This window comes from Nannospalax galili, unplaced genomic scaffold, assembly GCF_000622305.1.
Source record: "Nannospalax galili isolate Female #2095 unplaced genomic scaffold, S.galili_v1.0 scaffold1200, whole genome shotgun sequence".
In the NCBI taxonomy this organism is placed as follows: Eukaryota; Metazoa; Chordata; class Mammalia; order Rodentia; family Spalacidae; genus Nannospalax; species Nannospalax galili.
In genome coordinates, this window is record NW_008347131.1 from 1,141,023 (window position 1) to 1,166,717 (window position 25,695).

The window sequence follows — 25,695 nt, forward strand, 5'->3', positions numbered from 1 at the left end:
CTTGAACACACAGAGCCCCGCCTGCCTCTGCCTCCCAAGTGCTGGGATTAAAGGCGTGTGCCACCACACCTGACATAAATAACATTTTTTTAAAAAGTTAAAAAAAAAAAAGCTGGGCATGGTGGCACACGCCTTTAATCCCAGCATTCGGGAGGCAGAGGCAGGCGGATCTCTGTGAGGTCAAGGCCAGCCTGGTCTACATAGTGAGTTCCAGGAAAACTGGGGCTACAGGGAGACCCTGTCTCAAAAAGACCAAAAAAAAAAAAAGTTAAAAAAAAAACTATCTAGAATCCAATCAATTCACATACCTTCCTCAATCACTGCTATTATTCCAATTTAAACTATCACCTTTCACCTATATTACTGCAAGAGTCTTTTTGTTCTTGATGAGACAGGGTCTTATATAGCTCTGATTTGCTTTAAACTCCCAATCTTTCTGCCTCTACCTCTCAAGTGCTGGGATTACAGATGTGTACCACCATGCCTGGCTTCTCTTGTTTTTCTTTGAAAACAAAATTTGTTACCTGGATTCAATGTCAGACAAAGGGATGTCATCCCAGCATCCTTCTAAATCCATAGTTTGTCCAAGGTTATTGAACTTTTTGTGGATTTCCTGTTGTAAGAGTTCTTTAAGCTCCTGTAGACATTGAGCAAACTGTGACAGAGGGGGAAAACTCATTATTTTTGATAGTCTATTCATGAAATAGTTCCTAGAGAGAGTGTGTGTGTGTATATTCAGACTGGTCTCACTATGTAGCACTGGCTGGCCTTAGATTCACAGAGTCTATTTTCCCTGCCTCTCAATTGCTAGGATTAAAGGTGTGTGCCATCATGCCCAAATTTGAGCATATTCTTTTTAAAAAATTCATTATTTTTATGTTTATGAGTGTATTGCCTACATGTAAGTGTACCTATGTTGTGCCATGCCCATGGAGGTCAAAAGAGGGTGTTGCATTCCCTGGAACTGGAGTTATGAATGGTTGTTAGCCGCCATGTGGGTGCTGAGAACCAAACCTGGGTCTTCTGCAAGAATAGCCAGTGTTCTTAACCATTGAGCTATCGCTCCAGGCCCCTAATCATATTCTTAAGGGCACTTAATTTACTGATAGGGTAAGCCTCAATCCCTGCTACTAAGGATACAGTAACAGATAAATTATATAAACTATAGAACACTGGATCCATGTGAAACTCATCAGAGTAATGGTACCACATTTATTGAGACTCCATTTTTACCTTGGTTTGGTCAGGATCACAGAAATCAAGAAGAGTGTCACAGACATGATAACCTAGGGACTTTAGATCCTCTATGGTAAAGTGAGTGTCTCTTTTACTACCTGAAAAAAAAATCCATAAGTATTTCTTATTAAATCTTAAGGATGGAATGCAAATCTAATTTATGAGTAACCTTAAAAAAATACCACCCCCATGGGGTTGGAAAGATGGCTCAGAGGTAAATAGTGCTTCTAGCTCTTCCACAGGACCCAAGTTCAGTTCCCAGTACCTGCACTGGGTAGCTCGAAACAGCATCTAACTCCAGCACAAGGTATTCAATGCTCTTTTCTAGTTCCCTGAGGGCACCTGCACATATGTGGCAGGCATACACACATACACATGAAAACAAAACAAACACTCCTCCTGATTCTAGAGTAGCAATCTGAACAGGGTCATTCTCCTAGTTGTAGTCTAGTTCACAAGAATCTTTGACAATGAAAAAATTTACTATCAGCCAAGGTGTAGTGGTACATGCCTTTAATCCCAGGCAGAGGCAGGTATGCTCTGTGAGATTGAGGCCTGCCTGGCCTACATATACTCTATAGTTCCAGGCCACCTGGGGGTCCAGGGAGACTCTGTCTCAAAACAGAAACAAAAACAAAACAAGAAAAATTTATTATCACAATGGTTATATCATCAAGTTTCATTTTTTTTGAATTATTGAAGTTTCCCTTAGTGATAGGGGGGCACTACCTGGTTAAGTAGTATTCATAATACAGGTGCTATTTATTTTCCACTTAGAGGGACTACGAGGTTCAAAAAGGTCAAACAATTTACCCAGGAATACAAAACTTAACAAATGCATCTGAAAGCCAAACCCGCATCTGCCTGGTTCCAAGTACTTCAATACACAACTCCATGAAGCACTTATTTCACGCTCATGTTCACTGTACTCAAATTTATCTTAAGGCTGGCAAGGAAGTCCTCTACATCAGTCATTTCTCCAATGTTCCCAAGCCTTTCCTCTCCCAGGTGTTGTGCTTGGTTTTCCCTTATCAAGCTCTCTGCTTACCCAGAGTGGACCCACCAAAAGTAGACTCCATGGTATAGCTGTTTAGGATTCCCATCCGCCACATCACAACTCGTCCTGTTCCTTCTTTGCATTTTTGGACCTTAAAGTTACAACTGTTAAAAGAGAACTAAAGAGAAATCCAAATTCTCTGTTAGTTATATAAGCTAGCAAATACAAGATGCCTAAGATTTATTAATATGGAACAAGAATGATTCCTTGGGGCTTTCTATATATTACCTCCTAAAGATTATTCCACAAAATACTAATTCTGAGAAATGTCAGAGGTAGTGATGGGGGTGTAGTTCTGTGGTCACAACAGATGTAACGTTAACTAAACAGGCTTCCTTTGCAGGCCCTCTCAGAATATTTGATGTGCGCTATGATCTTCCAAAGGGAGAGGGCAGCTCACTCTGCTCTCCAGTCTCACTTGCCTCCCACCAATCAAGCATTTTGTAGGGTCCCTAGAAATCTCAGAACACTGGCTTACTTTGATATTTCAGGCACTAGGCAGCCTTTCTAAGATGGCTTATTTGAGACAGAGTCTTACTATGTAGCCCTGGCTGGCCTGGGTCTCCCTGTATAGATCAGGCTGGCCTTGAACTCACAGAGATGTGTCTGCGTGCACCACTATGCCCAGTTTTTTTTTCTTTTTTAAAGATTTATTTTTATTTTATGTATATGAATGTTTTGCCTGCATGTATGTAAGTTCACCACAAGCATGCAATACCCTTAGAGGACAAAGGAGGACGTCAGATCCCCTGGAACTAGTTAGGGATAGTTGTTAGCCACCACGTGGTGCTGGGAACCAAATCCAGGTCCTCTGCAAGAACAGCCAGTGCTCTTAACCACTGGCCATCTTTCCAGCCCCAATTTTTTGTGTTTGCTTTTGAGACATGGTCTCACTGTGTAGCCGACTGTCCTGGAAAGTTCTATGTTGACCTGGATGGCCTCACAATTGCAATAATCCTCCTGCTTCTGCCTTCCAAGTACAAGCATTACAGGTATGTACTACCATGTCTGACTGAATTACATACTTTGCTTTTGTGATCATATACTTTAAATGAATTTTTTTCATGTGTGAATTATCTCAATAAAACATTTTTTATGGGCTGAACTTGGGATCTCATCCATGCTAAGCGTATTGCTCTGTCACTGAGCTCAATTCCATCTGAAGATAATTTTTTTTTTTTGGCCTTTTTGAGACAGTGTCTCCCTATAGCCTTAGCTGACCTGGAACTCACTATGTAGACCAGGCTGGCCTGATCTCACAGAGATCTGCCTGCATCTGCCTCCTGAGTGCTGGGATTAAAGGCGTGCACCATCCACCCAGCTCTGAAGATAATTTTTAAAATTTATTTTATGTGTATGCCTGTATTGCCTGCACGTAGGTAAGTGCACCTGTGTCATGCAATGCCTGCAGAAGTCAGAAAAGGCTGTCAGATCCCCTAGGACTGAAGTTATGGACAGTTGTTAGCTGCCATGTGGGTGCTGGGATTCAAACCCGGGTCTTCAGCAAGAACAACCAGTGTTCTTAATCGCTGAGCCATCTCTCCAGCCCTGAAGATAATTTTTTAAAATTGCTCTGGCTCTGGGTTCACAGCCATCTATAACTCCAGTTCTAGTGGATCTGACACCCTCTTCTGACTTCCATGGGCACCAGGCATGGCTATGGAACACATACACACACATGCAGGCAAAACGCTCATACACATAAAAAAAAAAAAACTAAAAAAGTAAAGTATACAATTTAATGGTTTAGTATATTTACACAATTGTTCAACCATCACCACAATCTAAATTTAGAACATTTCCATTACCACAAAAAGAAACTTATGGCCTGGGGATGTAGCTGGTGGTGGAGCACTTGCCCACCATGCACAAGGCTCCAGACTGATACCCAGTAAGTAGCACAGGAAAAAAGACAAAAACCAGAAAGAAAGAAACAATACTCATTAGCAGTCTTTTCCCATTCAACCCCTTCACCCCAAACATACATACACATACATACACACAAACACCCTCCAGCCTTAGGGAACTCACTGAACCACTTTCTGGCTCTGTAGATTTGCAAGATGTCTCAGTGGGTAAAGACACCTTGCCAAGTCTGATGACTGCAGTTCAATCTGAAGAACCCATATGGCGGGAAGAGAGAATTAACTCCTGTTGTCCTCTGACCTCTATACTTGTACTATTGTGTAATGCTTCTGCTCCACCTCCCCAAAAGAAATATATAAATAAATAAATAAATAAATAATAAATAAATAAATAAATAAATGTATGTGCTGGATACCTTTAGTGTCAACTTGACACACCTGGGTTGAGGAAGCCTCAGTTGGCGAATTGCCTCTAATTGGACTGGCCTGTGGCCATGTCTGAGGGGCATCTTCTTGATGAGTGATGTGGGAGGGCCCAGCCCACTGTGGGTGGTGCCACCCCTGGGCAGGTGGGCCTGTGTTGCATAAGAAAGCAGGCTGAGCAGGGGCCAGGGGAGCAAGCCAGTAAGTAGCATTCCTCCATGGCCTGTGCTCCAGCTCCTGCTTCCAGGTTCCTGCCCTGAGTTCCTTCCTTGGGCTCTCTGATGAACTGTGACCTGGGAGATGTAAGCTGAATAAACCCTTTCCTCCCCAAGTTGGTATTGGTCAGAGTATTTTGTCACAGCAATGAAGAAACAAACTAGGACAATAAATAAGTAAAATTTGCCTTTTCTGGGCTGCAGATAAAGCACTTGCCTGGCTCAAGCAAGGTCCTGGTCATCAATTCTCAACATGGCAAACAAAAACAACAACAACAAAAAACAAGATTTGCCTTTTCTGCACAGTGTGTACCATGGAATCATACGACTTTGTATATGGCTTCTCTCACTTAGGTTAATGTGCTCAAGGTTCACCTGTGTCCTGGCATACCAGCACTTAAATCTTATGTTAGCACAAATAACACTTCACTGTATGGATATTACACATTTTATTCATCTGCTCATCAGTTGACAGATCCAGCAATTCTGAAAGTCATACTTTTCTAAATTCTTTACATCTAGGTTGCTGGGATTTAACCAATGATAATACCAAATAAGCCACTTCATCTAAGAGGCTGTGCATTCCATTATCCCCCAGCCAGTGGTCAGAAAATTACATGCTTACCTTATCTGGTGCATTTTTGCTTAACATTAAAGGAAAGACACGCTCATGAAGCCAGTGCTTGCGACTGTTGCTGTTACAGCCATAGAGGAAGATATTGTTCTTACGGCTGTGCCCATGGAAATCACAATACAAGAGAACCTCTCTTTCTTCCAGAAGTCTATTGAGGGGGTGAACAAAGGACTCAGTGGACATTCAAACTCAAGAGATTAAATCACTTGCTGATGGTCACAGAATCAGTCAGTAGTAAAACCAGTTCTCACATGTGAGCCAAACACATGTCAGCCTAACCTTCACCACAGCTGTTCACAGGTTTGAATAGAAAATTTCACTGATCTCTTATCTGCTGTGAGTTCTCTTCCAGCAGAACGGAAACTCCTTTAAGATGGTGCTGTTACCTGACAGCTTTAAGCTGCTTTCACACAGGCTTGAAAAGTGCAGACTTATTTCTTTCTCTTAGAAACATCGTAGGATGGTAATAGGGACTCAGATTCTGGAACCAGAGAGCCCATATTCAAATGTCTACTTTGTCAGCTGGGCATGGTGGTGTGCACCTTTAATCCCAGTACTCAAGAGGCAGAGACAGATTTGAGGCCAGCCTCAGGGGGAGTTCCAGCCAGCTAGATCAACATAGTGAGACCCTGTCTTAAAACCAAAAAACCAAACCAAAACAAACTCTACTCTGTTGCTTACTAGCTGTAAGACCTTGAGCCTTCCTTGTTCAAGTTATTTAACATTTCTGGACTGCAGTTTCCTTATCATATGCAAGAAAGGATATCAGCCTTATGTAACCTCCTAGGGTTAATGTGGAGATTAATGGGCTAATGTAAAAAGCATTGATCATGGAGCCTGTTACTTTATACTTAAGCACAAATTGTTGGCTACTATTATGATTACATAGTTTCATGTGAACTCCTCTGACCTTTTCTGTTCAATTGTTTCACTTAAAAATGAACAATGAAGCCGAGCATGGTGGCACACGCCTTTCATTCCAGCACTCCGGAGGCAAGAGGCAGGCGGATCTCTGTGAGTTCAGGACCAGCCTGGTCTACATAGTGAGTTCCAGGACAGCTGGGGCTACAGGGAGACCCTGTCTCAAAAAGATGAAAAAAAAAAAAAAACACGAAAAAAAAGAACAATGGGCCGGGCATGGTGGCACACGCCTTTAATCCCAACACTTGGGAGGCAGAGGCAAGCTGACATTTTCCATTCAATTGTTTCACTTAAAAATGAAAACTGGGGCTTTAGAGACGGCTCAATGGGTAAAGTGCTTGCTGCACAAGCATGAGGACCTGAGTTCAGATCTCCAGCGCACACATAAAAGCTAGGCATAGTAGTATATACAACCTCAGCACTGGTTGGGGTTTGGAGACAGATCCCAGGGGCCTGGTAGCTAGTCAGTCCAGTCAAAATAGGGAGCCCCAAGTTCAGTGAGAGATTCTGCCTCAAGAAACAAGAAGAGCAGCAATAGATGAAGACACCCACCATTGATCTTTGGCCTCTACATACATACAGGTGAACCCACAAACATACATATGTGTACCCTCAGACATATACCATACACAAAAACTGAAACAAATGATATGTTGCATGTTTGGTTTTCTTTCAGAGATCTGATGTGATTCAAGAGTCTGAAAATTAACAAACCCATTTGACTACAAAGGCTTGCCAAAGCTGTACCTGACTCCCACAACAAGAAACAAGACCTTCCTCCTCATAAGATAGGGGCACCTGGCACTATGCTCACAGCACTCATAATTATCAACAAAGAGGTCTCACCTTTTGATCATGTTCTTGGTGTACCAAATGCAAGGGAAAGAGTCCTTCAGAATGGTTTTATAATGCCTGTTCAAGTCCCTTCCAGCCAATGAGCACCTGTAATTCCCCACAACCACGCCATCTGGATTTAACATTGGAATCACCTTGAAGACAAATATATCCCTGAGGAGCTGGGCATCTGGGGAGTTGCTAAGGATGAAGTCCAAAAAGCCTTGCATAATCCAAGAGCCATTGCTTTCTCCAGGGTGGACTCTAGCACTCAAGACCACGGCTTTCTTTGCAGCTGCCTCTTGAGGGCTCCTGGATGGGTTGGTGATGGTGAGTAAATAGACAGTATTTCCCGCTAGGCTTCTGCATAAGGCTCGGAGCTTGCAGAACTGAGACTGGATGGAGTTGTTTGCCACTGATAAGAGATAGTACTGCAAATCAGTGTAAGTATATGGGTAAAAATGTGCAAAGAAGCAAGTGTCCTGGTCATGAGGAAACTGAATGGTCCAGGTGAGACAGTATAAGGGCTGCTGCCCATCATCCATGTTGCTCTTGTAGTACTTGATTTCATGTCCTTCTCTCCTCCAACCAATGTGGTAGGTGGTAGCATCCAACTGAGAGTACATGAGAGGTTTCATCCCTACTGCATAAAGGCTCTTGGGTTTCAGGAAGTTGACAATAGTGAAGCGATAAGTGACATCTTTTCTGGTGTTCTGAACTCTAAAATAAAACCACTGAGTGTGTTTGGCTGTGTAGAGATCAGTTCGCAAGGTGAGTTCATATTCATAGGCACCTCTGTAACGGAAAAAAAGAACATTTCTATAAACTTGCAGCCTCTCCTTCAAAAACAGAAATATGGGAAAACATTGTTTTTCCCTTATAAAAACATACTGGCTACAGCAGAGAAGCTTGCTACAGCAAATGCTTATTTTCTAACTTACCTAGTTCTCCAAGTCACAGATTTAACAAACCTGTGAGAGGAGAATTTGGGGTAAAGAATAAGAATCTCAAAACTTGCTGGGGGTGGTGGAGGCAGCAGCGGAGGTGGAAGCACACACCTTTAATCCCACCACTTCAGAAGCAGAGACAGGCAGATCTATGAGTTCAAGGACAGCCTGGTCTACACAGCGAGTTCCAGGCCAGCTGGAGCTACAGGGAGACTGTGTCTCAAAAAGACCAAAAGAAAAAAAAAAGAATCTTAAAACTCACTGTGACCTTGGTGTGGTGGCACACACCTATAATGCCTTGGGAGGCTGAGGCAGGAGGACACATTCAAGGCCAGCTTGGGTTATATAGTGACTTTGAGTCTAGCCTGGGTTACATAAGGAAACTCTGTTGCAAGCAAACAAAACCCACCAAACAAACAAATCTACTGCTTCATGGGATGTTTGAAAGTTCTATTAGCTTCTTGGTATCTCGCTATACACAGCATTGCTGTGCATGTCTCTAAAACACACTGAACAGCACCCTCTGTTGTTTGCTAGCTATCCATCCTACAGATCAGATCACACTGTGGAGGAGACTATTAAATTGATGATTATTGGGGCTGGAGAGATGGCTCAGTTGTTAAGAGCACACACTGCTCTTGTAGAGGACCCAAGTTCAAATCCCAGCACCCACATGGTGGCTAACAACTGTCTTTAACTCCAGTTCTAGGGTATCTGATGCCCTCTTCTGACCTCTGTGGGCATTGCCTGACACTGGTGCACTTACATACATGCAGGCATAACACTCATACACATAAAATAAAAAATAAAGCTGGGCATGGTCGTGCATGCCTTTAAGAGCACTGGCTCTTCTTGCAGAGGACCTGGGTTTGGTTCCCAGCACCCACATGGCAGCTATCATTCCTACCCAGTTCCAGGGGATCTGATGCCCTCTTCTGACCTCCATGGGCATTGCATGACATGGGTGTACTTACATACACACAGGCATAACACTCACATACACATACAAAATTTTTTTAATTAAAAAATAAAATGTGGGGCTGGAGAGATGGCTCAGCAGTTAAGAGCAATGACTGCTCTTGCAGAGGACCTGGGTTTGATTCCCAGTACCCACATGATGGCATTCCAGTTCCAGGGGAATTCAAAACCCTCTTCTGATCTCTGTAGCACTGCACGACATGGGTGCACTCACATACATGCAGGCAATACACTCATGCACATAAAATAAAATAAATATTTAAAAAGATGCATAAGAATGTTCATTGTCTAATTAAATAAAAAACTAAATACTGTAATTAACCATCAAGGATCGGGTAAATAAGGTATGGAAAGACTGAAGACTAGAATACTATTCATGTTCTGCTCTATTCTATTCTATTAGATGAGGTTTTGCACCATTTACCATTTACCCAGGCTAGCCTTGAACTTCTGGGCTAAATAATCTCCCTCCCTCAGGCTTGTGAGTCACTAGGCCCAGCTTGTACAAACAACAATAAGGAGGCATATCTGTGGTTCTGTCATAGAAATATACCTAAAATTTATTCACGTGGGGAAAAAGAGATTTATAAAGCATTGTTACCATTGTCCAACAGTTAGGTGTTTATTTATTTGATTTTTCTCATATTACAGGCCAAACTGGCCTTGAATTTGCAAGCCTTCTACCTCTTCCTTACAAGTGCTGGGATTCCAGGCATGTGCTACCATGTCAGGTTTAGAATTTTTAATTTTATTTATTTTAAGTGATTTATCTATGTTTATTTGTACAAGTGTTTTGATTACCCATATTTATGTTGGTATATATATGTGTAGTGTCCATGAAGCTGGAAGAGGGTGTGGTGGTTTGAATGAAAATGTCCCCCATAGGCTCCAAGTGTTTGGATATTTTGTCCCCAGATGATGGTGCTGTCTTGGGAGGTTTTAGAAGGTGTGGCTATCCTGGAGGAAGCACATCACTGAGGGTGGGCTTAGAGAGTTCCTAAGCCTTGCCAGATCTCCAATGGCTCTCTTGCTTGCTTCCTGTGCCTGTGTGATGATGTGAGCGCTTCGTTTCTGCTGCTCCTGCTCCAGCCACCTCCAGCCACCATGCCTCCCTGCCATGATGGACTGTAATTCCCCTGGAACTGCAAGCTCAAATAAACTCTTCCTTCTATAAATTGCTTGAGTCAGTGTTTCTATCACAGCAACATAAAAGTGACTAATACAGAGGGTGACAGGTGGGTGCTGGGATTCAAACCTGGGTACTCTGGAAGAACAGCAAGTGCTTTTAACCCCTGAGCCACCTCTCTAGCCCTTTCATTTTATTTTTAAAATTTTGTCTTATGGTGCTGGGGAGCTAGTTCAGAAGTTGGGAGCACTTGATCCTCTTCCTAAGGGCCCAAGTTTGGTTCCTAGCACTCATATCAGGTGGCTCACAACTGCCTGTAACTCCAGCTCCAGGGGATCTTCTGGCCTCTGTGTACACAAGTGGCACACACTCACATACACACATATACATAAATATAGAAGAAATATTTTTTGGTCTTTTTGAGACAGGGTTTCCCTGTAGCCCCAGCTGGCCTGGAACTGGCTATGTAGACCAGGCTGGCCTTAAATTCACAGAGATTCACCTACCTCTGCCTCCCAATGCTGGGATTAAAGGCATGTGCCACCACATCCAGCTAAAAATAAAAATATTTTAAAAAAGATATTTAGAGAGAGACAAGCAGATCTCTGTGAGTTTAAGTCCAGCCTGGTCTACACAGTGAGTTCCAGGCCAGCTGGGGCTACAGGGAGACCCTGTCTCAAAAAAGTTAAAAAAAAAAATGTGGGTATGGAGAGATGACTCAGCAGTTAAGAGCACTAGTTGCTCTTGCAGAGGACCTGGGTTTGGTTCCCAGCACCCAACATAGCAGCTAGCAACCATTCATAACTCCAGTTCTAGGGGATCTGGCGACCTCTTAAGGCCTCCACAGGCACTGCACACATGGTACATGTACAGGTGGCTCAGTGGTTAACAGCACTTGTTGCTCTTACAACGGACCCAACTTTGATCCCACTACCCATAACTACCTGTAACTACAGCTCCACAGGAACACACACACACACACACACACACACACACACACACACACAAATTTGTTAGCCAGGCATGGTAACTCACATCTGTAATCCCAGGCCTGGGGAGGCTAAAGTAAGAGAATAGCTTTGAGTTTGAAGCCAGCCTGTGCTACCAAGTAATACCTTGTCTCAACATGACCCTCCCCAAATGTGTGTGCTGTGTGTGTTTACATTTATAGGCCCTTTATATTACATAGATTTTTTTACTAATTTTTTTTTTTTGGTCTTTTTGAGACAGGGTCTCCCTGTAGCCCTAGCCGGCCTGGATTCGCTATGGAGACTAGGCTGGCCTTGAACTTACAGAGATCTGCCTGCCTCTGCCTCCCAAGTGCTGGGATTAAAGGCATGTGCCACCATGCCCAGCACTAATTTTTTTTTTTTTTTTGAGACAGGGTCTCATTATGTAGGTCTGGCTGACCTTGAACTTGCTATATAATCCAGGATGGCCTTGAACTCAGAGATCCACATGCTTTTGCCTCCAGAGTGCTGGGACTAAAGGTCTATGCTGCCATACCTAGCCCACTAATACAAATATTTTAAAAATGTTTTATTTATTATCGTTGTGTATGTGGGTGTGTCATGGCATGCATGTGGTCATAGGACAACTCTTGTGGAGTTGGTTCTCTCCTTCCGCTTTTATTATTAATTAACTAATTAATTAATTTTTATTTATTTGTTTGTTTGTTTGTTTTGGTATTTTTGAGACAGGGTCTCCTTGTAGCCCCAGCTGTCCTGGAACTCATAATGCAGACCAGGCTGGGACTAAAGGCGTGTGCCACCATACTCAGCCTCCTTCCACCTTTAAATGGGTTCTGGGGTTGAACTCAGGTTGGCAAGCTTGTGTGGCAAGCTTGTGTGGCTAAGCCATCTTGCTGGCCCACTAATAAAAATTTTAAGTGAGCTTTTTTTTTTTTTGTAGAAGACAAAGAAATAATTTAACATTTTATTATGGGGAAAAGTGAGTCATAATTATTCTTCATCCCCATAACAGTTTTCCACCACCTCTCTCTTTTTTGCAAACACTCTGAATTCCTGAAATCATTCCTAAAGACATCTCAGAGTCATCCATCATTCTTTGAGAAATTCCTGGTTACTCACACTCTGACAGCTTTTTGCAGATTCCCACTCTCAAACCTTGATTCAAACAACAGAGTATTATCTTCTGGCCCTTGCAACGTGACAGCTAGTTCTTTGATACTTCCTTGTTTGCCTCCCATTCTGGAACTGGTGAAATAGGTGCCTTCAGTGGGCACTGCAGATGAGAAAGACACCATTAGGCTATGTTCCATTTAGAAACCATTTGCTCAGCATGTTTTTACTGAGCCCTGTCAACCCTATGAATATTCACAGAATATTTAATTTTCAAATGTCCTTACTGAGATGCTCCCGTTTTATTGATGTTTAGATGCCTTTATGTATGGTAGTGGGGGACTCACCCATGTCAGGTCAGCTCCTCACACTAAGCTACATCCTCAGGCAAGACCTTTAATTCTCAATGGTGTATTGCTCTGAAGTCCTTTAAGTGGCTTAGAGCACTTGCTTTTGCCTCAAAGCTTCTCTTGGTGTTGCAGATACTGTTTGTTTCCAATCCTAATTTAAAAGAATATTGGTGAAAACTGCTATCCTAGCTGGGCACAGTTGTACTCTCCTCTAATCCCAACACTGAGGAAGCTGAGGCTGGAGGATTGCCACAAAAAACCAAAATGGACCAGGCATGATGGTGCACACCTTTAACCCCAGCACTCAGGAGCTTGAGGCCAGTCTAGTCTACACAGCTAGTTCTAGACCAGGGCTACATGGTGAGATCCTGTCTCAACAAAACAAAGCAAAACAAAACAAAACAAACTAGCCTTAAAATTATAAATGTTCAAATCAGAAACTAGTATTCAGCTACCTTATATGAAAGATCTGGAAACATCTATGATCTTATTCTACAAAAAAACCTCAAATAGGACCTACTGTTTTTTGTCTTTTTGAGACAGGGTCTCCCTGTAGCCCCAGCTGGCCTAAACTCACTATGAAGACCAGGCTGGCCTTGAACTCACAGAGATCTGCCTGTGTCTGCTGGGATTAAAGGTGTGTGCCACCACACCCAGCTTTGGACCTATTAATTTTTTAAAGATAAAGGGAAAATGAGACTGGAGAGATGGCTCAGTGATTAAGAGCACTGACTGCTCTTTAGAGGACCAAGATTTGATTCCCTGTACCCATATTGTGGCTAACAAGCTGATTGTAACTCCAAATCCAGGGGATGTGAACGCCCTCTTTTGACCTCCATGGGCAATACACAACGGGTACACTTACATACATGCAGGCAATACACTCATACACATAAAATAAAAAAAATATATAAAATAAATGAAGATAAAGGGAAAATGGAAAATAAAGAGTATTCCATATGTTTTGGCATATCCTTCCAGAATAAAATGAAAAAAGAAGTTTGAGAATTAGCATGGGTAAATTTGCCTAAAGGGGAACAAAATGTCAGTTATTAGTGAAAAATAAAAGGTCACAATTAGCATGCTAGCTTTAAAACAAAGCAAGCCAGGCTGGTGGCACATGCCTTTAATCCCAGCACTCAGAAGGCAGAGCCAGATGGATCTCTGTGAGACTGAGGCAGCCTGGTCTACAGAGTAAGTTTGAGGCCAGCAGGGATTATAGGGAAAACCTGTCTGAAAAAAATGAAACAAGAAAATTTGGGTGGGCCTTCAAGATGGTTCAGCAGGTAAAGGTGCTTGCCACCAAGCCTGACAACCAGAGTTCGATCCCTGGGACTCACATGGTAGGAGGAGAAGAGAGAAGACTCTTGGAGGTTGTCCTCTAACCTCTATACATGTACCATGGCACACATGTGCCCACAGATATACATACATACACAAAAACAAATAAATGCAATTTTTACAACAAAGAAAATTTAGATTATTTATAATTATCCCCTCCTAATCTTTGGAATAATAATTATTGAATGTGTGTGTGTGTGTGTGTCTTTTTTGAGACAGGGTCTCCCTGTAGCCCCAGCTGGCCTGGAACTCACTATGTAGACCAGGCTGGCCTTGAACTCACCAGAGATCTGCCTGCCTCTGCCTCCCAAGTGCTGGGATTAAAGGCGTGTGCCACCAGGCCAGGCATTTTTTTGGTCTTTTTGAGACAGGGTTTCCCTGTAGTGCCAGCTAGCTTACCTCAAACTCACAGAGAGCTGCCTGCTTCTGCCTCTCAAGTGTGCTACCATGCCTGGCCTACATTCTCAATTTAAAAAAAAATTTACTTATTTATTTTCCTTTTTTTTTTTAAAGACAGGATCTCGGGGCTGGAGAGATGGCTCAGTGTTTAAGAGCACTTGATGCTTTTGTAGAAGACCTGGGTTTGGTTCCCAACACCCACATGGCAGCTAACAACGGTCACTAACTACAATTCCAGGGGATTTGATTCCCTCTTCTGACCTCTTCGGGCACTACATGACATGGGTGCACTTACATACATGGAAGCAACACACTAATACACATAAAATAAAAATAAGAAATAAAATACTTTTTAAAAAAGACAGGATTTCATGTGTTCCAGCTGGCCTATGTACTCTGGCTTACCTTGAACTTCTGATCTTCCAACCTCTGCCTCCTCAGTGCTACGATTATAGGCACTTCTTCTTACCATTCTCTGGTGCTGGGGATCAAACCCAGGGCTTCATGCATGCTAGGAAAGGACTTCACCAAGTAAGCTATATTCCTGCCTAATAGCCTCAAGTTTTGTAGTTACTATTGCAAAACTACTTTAGATGTTCATAGTTTTTCCAAAGATTTCTGTTTTTCCCACAGTATTTTCAGTATTGTGTCCAGGAGGACCTATTTTATCATCTTTTTAAATTTTTCTCTTTAACTTAATGAAAATTTTTTCACTTCCTGTCAATGACTGTGATTAAAGCAATGTTTAAACATTCCGATTGATACTGCCTACAATCCTGCATTTATTATAAAGATCACAATGGCTAGGAGTTTTTACAATCACATCATACTGTCAGATACTAACAATATTTACAGTCACCAAAACTGTCATCAAAGATGTTGACCAAGGGGCATCAAACAAATAGCAGTGTTTGAAAGGGATCTGATTTTTAATTTTTTAAATTTATGTGTGTAGACCACCTGTGTACAGGTGCCCTCTGAGGCCAAAAAAGGGCACTGGATCCCCTGGAGCTGGAGTTACAGGTGATTGTGAGCTGCTGATGGTGCTGGGAACAGAACGTGAGTCAAGTGAAGACCAACAGGGTCTTAACTGCTGAGTCATCTCTCTAGCCTCATGGATCTGATTTTTAACCAACTGTTCATTAGTAAACATGTCTTTCTAAAGACTTTTGCTTCCATATACAATCTTGTCACTATAGAAATTGGATAATAAACAGCTAGAGTATAAACTATAACAAAGAAGTAAAAGAAGACAGAGAAAGAAGGAACAGAAACAAAACTAATAGTATGTACAATCTAACTCTAACTTATACCTGGAACCACACATAGTTCAGTTTCTTCATGGAACTGCAAAACACAGATTAGCAACCAGATGCCACTAATAGAGAAATTTCATTATTCTCTTCAGTTATCTTGAAGAAACATTTAAGATGATCCAATTCACATAATGTGGTAACAATTCTCAAAAACAAAAGAAAAATGTACTATGTTTAAGACTACTGAAAATTTACAGTTGACTGGTCATAACTTATCAGGCTTCCACACAGGTTGATAGGGAAAAGACAGCTTATTTATCATTAAAGTTTCAATTTTAAAAATCTCTGTTGAGGCTGGTGAGATGACTCAGTGGGTTTGAGGCACCTGCTGCGCAAACCTGATGACTTGAGTGGCTCATATAAAGGTGGAAGGACAGAACTGACTCCATAAAGTTGTCCTCCAACTGTAAAATTAAAATCACCTTGCTATATGCAGTGCGCTTACTGCCACTTTCCCATGATTTCCCACGCTCACTGTTCGGTGCAATGACAATACCTGAATCTAACTGGTAAACGACTGTGCCTTGGTCCTCCCCTACAATCTCTGGTACTTTTTCATTTCCTGTAGGTTGATAGAAATTTTCTGGTTGAGGTGGAACCCACTCTGAAAGAAGACATTTTAAAAAGCACAGAATAAGAAATATAAAAGGCACAATCAAAACAAAATTATAATTACCCAAATGATTAACTTGGTTCAATCCTAATTCTCAGCCCAAGTTCCCAGCTGTTTGTAAATTAATAGTGTTATGCTTCTCTCTGAGGATGAGAAGACATTCAGCAAACAGCATGTCAAATGGTAGCATATCAGTACTGGACTGCTTCCTTGCATGCATGAGGCACTGAGTTTGATCCCTAGCACTGAAGAAAAAGAGCATATACAATAAAATCACAAATGTTATTTAATTTTTTTTTGGTCTTTTTGAGACAGGGTCTCCCTGCAGCCCCAGCTGGCCTAGAACTTCCTATGTAGACTGGCCTCAAGCCCACAGAGTTCTGCCTGCCTCTGCTATTTAATTTTTTAAAAATTCATTTATGTGTTTTAGAGTTCATTGCCTGCATGTATATAAGTGCAGCCCTCAGACACCAGACAAGGGCCTTAGATCCCCTGGAACTAGAGTCACAGATGGTTGTTAGCTACCATGTGGGTCCTCTGCAAGGCAGTCAGTGCCCTTAACCACTGAGCCATCGATCTCTCTAGTCCCCTATTTTATTTTATTATTATTATTTTTTTGTCTTTTTGAGACAGGGTTTCTCTGTAGTCCCAGCTGGCCTGGAACTCACTATGTAGACCAGGCTGGCCTTGAACTCACAGAGATCTGCCTGCCCTTGCCTCCTGAGTTCTGGTATTAAAGGCATGAGCCACCATGCCAGCATAGTCCCCTATTTAAAAATTTTTATTGGGCCGGGCGTGGTGGCGCACACCTTTAATCCCATTACTCGGGAGGCAGAGGCAGGTGGATCTCTGTGAGTTCAAGGCTAGCCTGGTTTACATAGTGAGTTCCAGGCCAGCTGGGGCTACAGGGAGACCCTGTCTCAAAAAGACCAAAAAAAAAATTTATTTTTGTATGTGTGAGTAGAAGCACGGTGAGGACAACTTTCAGGAGTTGGTTCTTGCCTTCCACATTGCTGAGGAAGGTCTTTCTTGTTTCCACATGACATGTGCTTGAGTGTATTGCCTGCATGTGTGTAATTGCACCCATGGTTAGTATATGTCTGGCACCAAGCACTGTACTCTGCACATGGTAAGTGCTAATGTGTATTTATTGAATGAGTGTTATAAGAAGGCAGTGAGAGCAGGAATATCAGTAGTCTAGAGCTGACATAGTATTTAGACTAAATGTTGAAGCATTTTCCGATTTTCAAAATTTTTTCCATTTTTTAATGAAAGCCACTCTGTCAATGAATCACAAAATAAGTTATGCATGGTGACTTATGCCTATAATTCTAACACTCAGAAGTCAGAAGCAAGATGATCACTGCAAGTTCAAGGCCAACCTGGTTTACCTACTGAGTTCCAGGCTAGTCTGGGCTACACAGTGAGAATTTGTCTCAAAATAAAAAACAAAAACAAAAACAAAAAACCACAACAACAAGTATGGAGGAGGAGTAGTTGGAGAAATGGCTCAGAGCTTAAGAATGCTTGCTGCTCTTCCAAAGGACCCAAGTTCATTTCCCAGCACCCATATGATGGTTTACAAATGCCTGTAACTCCGGCTCCAGAGGATCCAACACCCTCTTCTGGCTTCCATGGGCACCCACTCTCACATGGCATACACTCACTCAGACATAGACTCATACACAAAAATAAAAATAAAATAAGTCTTTTAAAATTAAAAAGCAGGCTGTCTTCAAAGGGCCTGCTACAGAAGTCTGAGGACCTGAGTTCAAATAAACTCAGCACCTCATAAAAACTCAGGTATGACAGAGTGGGTCTTGAACTCCAGTGCTGGAGAGGCATGGACAAGCAGATACCAGAGCTCAGTGGCCAGCCTACCTAGTTGAACTGATAGCTCCATGTGCAGTGAGAGACCCTGTCTCAAAAAGTAAGGTAGGGGGCAGTAAGGTAGCTCAGTGGATAAGGTGCTTGCCATGCAAACCTGATAACCTGAATTTGGTCTCTGGAACCCATGTAAAGCTGAAGGAGAAAACTGACTCTACACAGTTGTTCTCTGACCTCCATGTGCATGCCATGGTATGTGCATGCATATGCATGCACACACACAAATAATACATAAAATTAAAAAACAAACAAACAAGGTGGAGGGCCAGGGAGATGGCTGAGCAGTAAAACTACTAAATTCTAAAGGCTGAAGAGATGGCTCCATTGGTAAAGTGCTTACTGTGCAAGCACAGGACTTGAGTGTGGTACCCAGAGCACACACAAAAGCTGGGAATGGTGGTGGGAACCTGTAACACAGTGCTGGAGAGCTGGAGACAGGTGCATTCCTGGGACCAGCTGGTCGGCTCATCTAGTCTAAACCAGGAGTTCTTGTTTTCAATGACAGAGCCTGTCTCAAAATATATGTTAGATGCCAAAGAAATTATATCCAACACACACATATCACATTACCAATATGACGAATGTTTTCCTTGATGACCTCGCATTCTATCGGCCATCTTGGAGTTTGTAGTAGCCCTCTGTTAGAGAAAAATAAGAGCTCTCGGGGTTCTCGAAGACGTGGGTTCACTTCATTGAATTCATCATAAAGAAGCTGTCTGCTTCTAAGAAGAGGTGAACTCAGCATAAGTGAATCTGCCAAAGGAAGAAGAAATACATTACAGCTTCCTTTTTCCCCTTGAGTACTTTACTGCTCTTTTAACAACTAAATAATTTTCAACTTTTTATCAAGGCATGAGCATAGCTGTGCAAGGCTATGACATTTCTCCTTTAATGAGACATCCAGGATGACAGAAGAAAAATTATAAAATATTAAAGGGCAGGAGAGATGGCTCAGTGGTTAAGAACACTGGTTGTTCTTGCAGAAGACCTGGGTTCGAATCCCAGTACCCACATGGCAGCTAACAACTGTCTGTAACTCCAGTCCCAGGGGATCTGACAGCCTCTTCTCACCTCCACGGGCATTGCATGACACGGGTGCACTTACCTATATGCAGGCAATACACATAAAATTTAAAAAAATAAATAAAATTAAAAAAATATTAAGTTAAAATTTTGCATAGTTGCAGGATGAGGTAGCACATGCCTTTAATCCCAGCACTCAGGAGGCAGAAGCAATCTCGGTGAGATTGAGGCCAGCCTGGTCTACATAGCAAGTTTCAGGCTAGCCAGGGCCACAGTGAGACCCTGTCTCAAAACAAAAATTTTTGCATAGTTTATTGTGTTTAAATATAAAGCTTGGGGCTGGAGAGATGGCTCAGTGGTTAAGAGTACTGACTGCTTTTGCTGAGGACCTGCACCCACATGGCAGCTAACAACTGTCCCTAACTCCAGTTCCAGGGGATCTGACCTCCATGAGCATAGCATGACATGGGCATGCACTTACATGAATGCAGGCAATACACTCACACACATAAAATAAAAATAATTAAAAAATAAAATATTTAAAATATAAAGCTTATTGGTAAGAATTTTTTTAAAAAATTCAAGTTGATAGATTCAAGACTTCTCAACAATGATTTATATGATATTTAATGTACCTTTCTTTTTTTACAAGCTTGAGGACAATTTTATTAGAGTTTAAAAGAAAACCCCAGGCATGCTGTAAACCTCAGCAGTTGCTGAGAGGAGGAAAATAGAGAAGGGGGAAAAAAAAGCCATTCCACTGAGTTAAGCCAGCATGGAGGTCAGCCACACAGCCAAGCTGTGGGAAGGAGAACTTGAAGTGTGAGACAGTGTGCTCAGAACAGAGCTGGGAAGAAAAGGGACCATGGGCAGACTGAAGCAGCAGATCTGTGCTCTGTGTGACTAATGCTCATTTTTGTTCAGGTGAAAAGGGGACTTTCCATTTTCCCATCAGCATTACAGGGAAAAGCGCAAAGAACTTCAGTAGCTTTAGTGAAATAAGCACAACGATCCAAGTCTGATCTATAGAACCCATGTGAAAAATGGTGGGCATGGAGACACATACTTTGGATAGCATTTCCCAAGATGACACACCATAAGCTGTCCTCCGGTGCTCGCTCCTTCCTTCCCTTCCTTCCTTCCTTCCTTCCTTCCTTCCTTCCTTCCTTTCTTGAAAAAAGAAAAACATAAAAGAAAAGAGGATAAAACAATCCCTAAGGGCTTCACTGGGGCTGGGGGGATGGCTCAGTTGTCAAACTGTTTGCTGTGTAAGCAAGATGGCTTGAATTTGGATCCCCAGAAAAGCCAGGCATGAAGATGCACATCTGTAATCTTGGTTTGGGATGGGAGGGCAGAAACAGGTGGATCCCTGGAATTCACTGGACAGCCAGTCTAGCCAAACTGGTGAGCTCTAGGTTTAGTAAGAGAGACCCTGTCTCAAAGCATAGGATGGAGCTAGGTGTGGTGGTGCATACCTTTAAGCTCAGCATTTGGAAGGCAAAAGCAGGTGGATTTCTGTGAGACTGAGGACAGCCTGGTCTACACAGTGAGACCTTGTCTTAACACCCTCCCCCCAAAAAATAAAAGAGTAATAGAGGAAGACACTAGCATCAACCTTTGACCTCTACATGCAGGTACATACATGTGCACCTGCAAATACACAAGTATACCATAAATATACAGGAAAAAAAAACTATAGTGAAGCAACTAACAAATTAAATTTCAGGCCCATGGTATAGTTGCTATTTGAGCTCAAAGAGACCTGGAAAAATAGAACAGGAAGGAGAAAGAGGACAGAGTAACGCAGGGCAGAGGAAAGAGGTAAGAAACAAGGGAAGGAAGGCTTCCTGGGAGGAAGGAGTTTGGATTCTCTGGTTTGGAAGGACCTGAAACACCTCTGCTTACAGCATCTATCTGAGTGTGTCCAGCTGATGACAAGCAGGTATGCCCTAGAAAGAAAAAGGCACCGTTTGTTTCTTTTCTGCCCATTGTTCTCCCATCCCTTCTCATCCTCATATTGGTCCCCTGCATTTCTTTATAAACCTAAATTTACCTCATAGTCTAACTGATGGAGGCTGTAAACATGGAAAAGATGATTAAAGTGAAAACAAAAACCAGGACTACAATGGCTCAGAAGTTAAGAGAGCTGACTGCTCTTTCAGAGGACCTGGGTTTATTTCCCAGAACCCATACTGGTGGGGCTACAACTGCCTGTAAATCCAGTTCCAGGAGATCTGACACCCTCTCCTGGCCTCTACGGGTACCCGCATAGACACACTGTTCTTGCAGAAGACTCAGGTTCTAATCCCAGCACCCACATGGCAGCTAATAACTGTAACTCCTGTTCCAGGGGATCTGACAGTCTCTTCTGACCTCCGAGGGCATTGCACAACATGGGTGCACTTACCTACATGCAGGCAATACACACATACAGGTAAAATAAAAATAATAAAATTTTTTTAAAAAGAAATGTACATTAAAGTGACAAGGAAATATTACTTTTTTTCCCCTAATGGGCAAGAAAAATATTTACTTGTTTTTACACTCTTCCTGGTCAAGGTGCAAGTAGACAGATACTCTTAGAACCAATGGTCAGACTTGGTGCAACCTTGTTGAAAGCCATTTGGCAGTACATAATAAGATTTATTGGGCGTGGTGGCACACACCTTTAATCTCAGCACTCAGGAGGCAGAAGCAGGTGGAGCTCTGTGAACTCAAGGCCAGCATGTGGGTTACATAGTTAGAGCCTGTCTCAAACAAACAAGCAAGCAAGCAAACAACAAAAAAGATTTGTAATACACATGATACAGCAATTCCACTGCTAAGAATCTACCATAACTGGGTATAGTGGTATATACCTATAATCTCTGTAATATACTCAGGAGATAGAGGCAGAAGGATCAAGAGACCAGCCTGGGCTACATAGCAAGACCCTATCTCAAAAAATCAGTTTAGTGGTAGAGTTTTTACCTAGTATGCATAAGATCCGGATTTTGATGCCTAGCATTGTGTATGTGTGTAGACTTACCCTAAAAGTTTGTCAAGATACATATATAAATGTTCATTACAATCATATTCAAATAATAAAAAAGGTAGACACAACCAAGGTAGCTATCAGAAATGGAGTTAAAATAAGTATGACACATTGATGAGATACAATACTAAAGATATCATAAAAAAGAGTGGTATAGCTGGGTGTGGTGGCACATACCTTTAATTCCAGCACTCTGGAGGCAGAGGTCAGTGGATCTCTGTAAGAGTGAGGCCAGCGTGGTTTACATAAGAGAGTTCCAGGCCAGCTGAGGCCACAGGGAGACCCTGTCTCAAAAAGAATGAAAAAAAGTGAAACAAAGTGGGTGGAGAAGGTTCAGTGGTTAAGAGCATTCTCTGCTCTTGTAGAAGTCCTGAGTTTGGTTCCCAGAACCCATGTCAGGAAGCTCACAACCATCTGTATCTCCAGGGGATCTGCCACCCTCTTCTGGCCTCTGTGGGTACCAGGCACACATGGGGTGCACATACATGCAGGCAAACACTTGTACAAAGAAAATACGTTTTGTTTTTTTTTTCAGTGTGAAGCAGCAGTGGGATGGAGGCACGTGCTACAATCCTAGTTTCTCTCAGCTTGTTCTTTCACTTTATTAGGGGTATTTATTTCTAAACAGAAGTGTTTTTTTTTTTTTTTTTTGACACAGGTCTCATAGATGCCAGGCTGACCTTGAACTCCCTAAGAAGTCAAGGCTGAACTGAATTCCTGACCTTCCTGCTTCTAGTTTCCAAGTGCTGGGATTATAGTTATGTGCCACCAAACCCAGTACTCTAAACAGAAGTTTAAACTTTTGCTCTAAAAATTATCAGCATTATATTCTCTGGCTTTTGAATATTGTGATATTCAAAAGTTTTAAATTTTAAAAAGGGACACAGTCATATTTGCATGTAAAAAAGGACACTGCTATGTGCAAGTAGATTGGGAGGGGTTAGGATAGAACAGGAAAAGAAACTGGGAGGCCAATTAGGAAGCCAAGGATGGCAGCTTGAACTGGGGGTGGAGGCTGAGGTTGGGAGAAGACGCAAAGAAAACAGTAGTGAACTGATGTTTGCATAGATACCGAGAAACTCCATTCCATTCTGTCTCTTGGATTTGACCTGCATTCTATAACTGATGGATCCAAAGCCCCCAGAATAATGGATTTAAACTAAAATCCCCCAGGCCTGAAAAAAACTGTACAAGGAAGTAAAAATGAAAAATAATTCTGAATGCTAAGAACAAGCTGAGCTGACCTTTTTCATGCTCCTTTGCCCAAGCTGAAATCATCCCAGAAATTCCCCCTACCTCTGCTTGGCACATAGCCGCCGCTTTTCTGCTTGGCACATAGCCGTCACTTGTCTTTAAAAGAAACCTGTAAACTGAGCTCTGGACTTCTGTCCTCTGAGTGAGGTGGGAGTCTGTTTTGCAAAACATAATCCTCATGCCTGTTGCATCTTCTGGTCTGAGGACTGAGTCATTGGGGTGCAACCTCCCGTGAACATTGGGTACCCCAGTCTAGGGGTCCAACATTTGGGGGCTCATCCAGGATTCGGTCGCCCCCAGACCCATTTCCTCAGATCAGCAGGAGGTAAGACTTGTCTTGTGGTTTGTCTTGGTCTTAATGTCTGTCTGTCATTTCCTGCTCTGGGAACGTTTCGTCTGAACAGTTGTGCCTGTACAGGACCTGTAAGTCTGTATTCTGGGAACCAAGGGGAGTGGCAGACGTGCCCAGAGACCCCAGGTTCCAGCATTCTGGCCCTAGTGACCAGAGTGATCTGAAGTGAGGAAGACAGTGTCTCCTCACCTCAGGAGAAGGGAGATTGGCTTGGCTACTCCCCTCCCGGTCTGTACTTTCAGTTTTTGAGTCAGAGAGCGTGCCGAGGTTTTTTGTTTATCTGTATCTGTATTTGGGGATCCTGAAAGTAAGAATGGTGAGTGCTGTATGTGTCTGGGTGTAAGAAGGACCGGTCCATTTAAATGTGATATAACACGGTGTGTGTGCACTTAATAGTATATTATTACTTTAAAAAAAAAAAAAGATCTAGTTTGTATTTTTCTCTACACTCTCTATTTTAAGCCTTCTCTGTTTCTCTTTTATTCTTGATCCAGTCTTCGCGAGGGACCATTAAAGGTGAAGGAGCAATTGAGGTTTTCTGGTCAGGGCCACTCCCTGACGTAAACCAAAGGCTCTTAGCCCTCTTGGCGGATCCCGACTGCCCACACAGGTGGAGACAGGACGGTCTTTATATCTTCCTTTCTCTCTAGCCACTAAAAAGCCCCATGGGCACGGGTCAAGCAAGTAAGAGCCACAGGGCGCTTGCTGCTAAAAGACTCCCGTAAAAGGATAAGGGGGTCCCAGACGTGAATCCCAGATAAATTCACGTCCCCCACAGAAGAAAAACTGGGCACTGATAGGTACTCGTCCACAAGCACACTCACTGGTCATCACTGTTTGGAGTGGCATCTATCTCTCTCTCTCTACCTCTCTCTCTCTTTCTTCCTCCTTTTCTCCATTTCTCTCCTAAAAGTCTTTCACCATGGGTCAATCACTAATTACTCCCTTGAGTCTAACTCTAGAACACTAGAAAGAAGTTATAGAGCGAGCCCATAATCTATCATTAGAGGTCCAGAAGAAGAAGTGACAAAGTCTCTGTTCCTCTACGTGGCCCTCCTTTGAAAAAGGATGGCCAAGGGATGGGACTTTTGATCTTGCTACTATTTTGCAGGTTAAGGAATACATTTTCCATCCAGGGCCACATGGGCACCCGGATCAGGTGGCCTACATAGTCACCTGGGAAGACTTGGCTCGGAACCCCACATCTTGGGCACAACCGTTCCTACCTCCTCGGGGAACCAGAGAGAATGATCAAGGACCCCCTATCCCTTCTGCTCCCCTAAGTCTCACTTCCTCCCTCCTGCCCCTTCAGTCTTCCTCTGAGGAGAAGAAGCAGAAACCAGTCTTCCCCGAGGACCAAGCTTCCCTAACCCTCCTTGACCCCCCACCTCCCTATCCTCCTGCGCAGGCACCTCTACCTCAAGAACTACCTCATCCATCTCCTGATTCCACTGAACCTGATCACTCCTCCCCACCATCTAGTAGACTCCGCCTGAGAAGAGATAGAGGGTGTTCCTCTGAGGGAACTGGGACTGCCCAGGTTTTTCCTCTACGAGCTGTAGGGGACCAGATCCAGTATTGGCCTTTTTCAGCCTCTGACTTGTATAATTGGAAAACTCATAACCCCTCTTTTTCTCAGGACCCTCAGGCTCTAACTGCTTTAATAGAGTCTATCTTCCTCACCCACCAACCCACCTGGGAGGATTATCAACAACTCCTCCAGGCACTTCTAACCACAGAGGAGAGACAGCGAGTCATCCTAGAGGCCCGGAAAAATGTCCCCGGGCAGGATGGGAGACCCACTCTGCT

At 42.8% G+C, this 25,695-nt stretch overlaps 1 protein-coding gene across 4 annotated transcripts in view; it reads right to left on the minus strand.

The window, feature by feature from the left end:
• Positions 1-25,695, minus strand: part of Agbl2 (ATP/GTP binding protein like 2) — a 60,520-nt gene that overhangs the window by 16,636 nt on the left and 18,189 nt on the right. For 2 of the 4 annotated variants that reach the window (XM_029568576.1, XM_029568577.1), the window contains exons 4-11: positions 18,794-18,976; positions 16,220-16,327; positions 12,327-12,480; positions 7,198-7,980; positions 5,422-5,578; positions 2,285-2,411; positions 1,234-1,334; positions 525-655 (exon numbers count right to left, since the gene is read on the minus strand). In XM_029568576.1, the coding sequence (XP_029424436.1) occupies positions 525-655; positions 1,234-1,334; positions 2,285-2,411; positions 5,422-5,578; positions 7,198-7,980; positions 12,327-12,480; positions 16,220-16,327; positions 18,794-18,976 (1,744 nt within the window). Of the gene's footprint in view, positions 1-524; positions 656-1,233; positions 1,335-2,284; positions 2,412-5,421; positions 5,579-7,197; positions 7,981-12,326; positions 12,481-16,219; positions 16,328-18,793; positions 18,977-21,141; positions 21,196-25,695 lie in introns of all 4 variants that reach the window. The other 2 variants (XM_008843629.1, XM_029568578.1) reach the window with 2 other exon arrangements.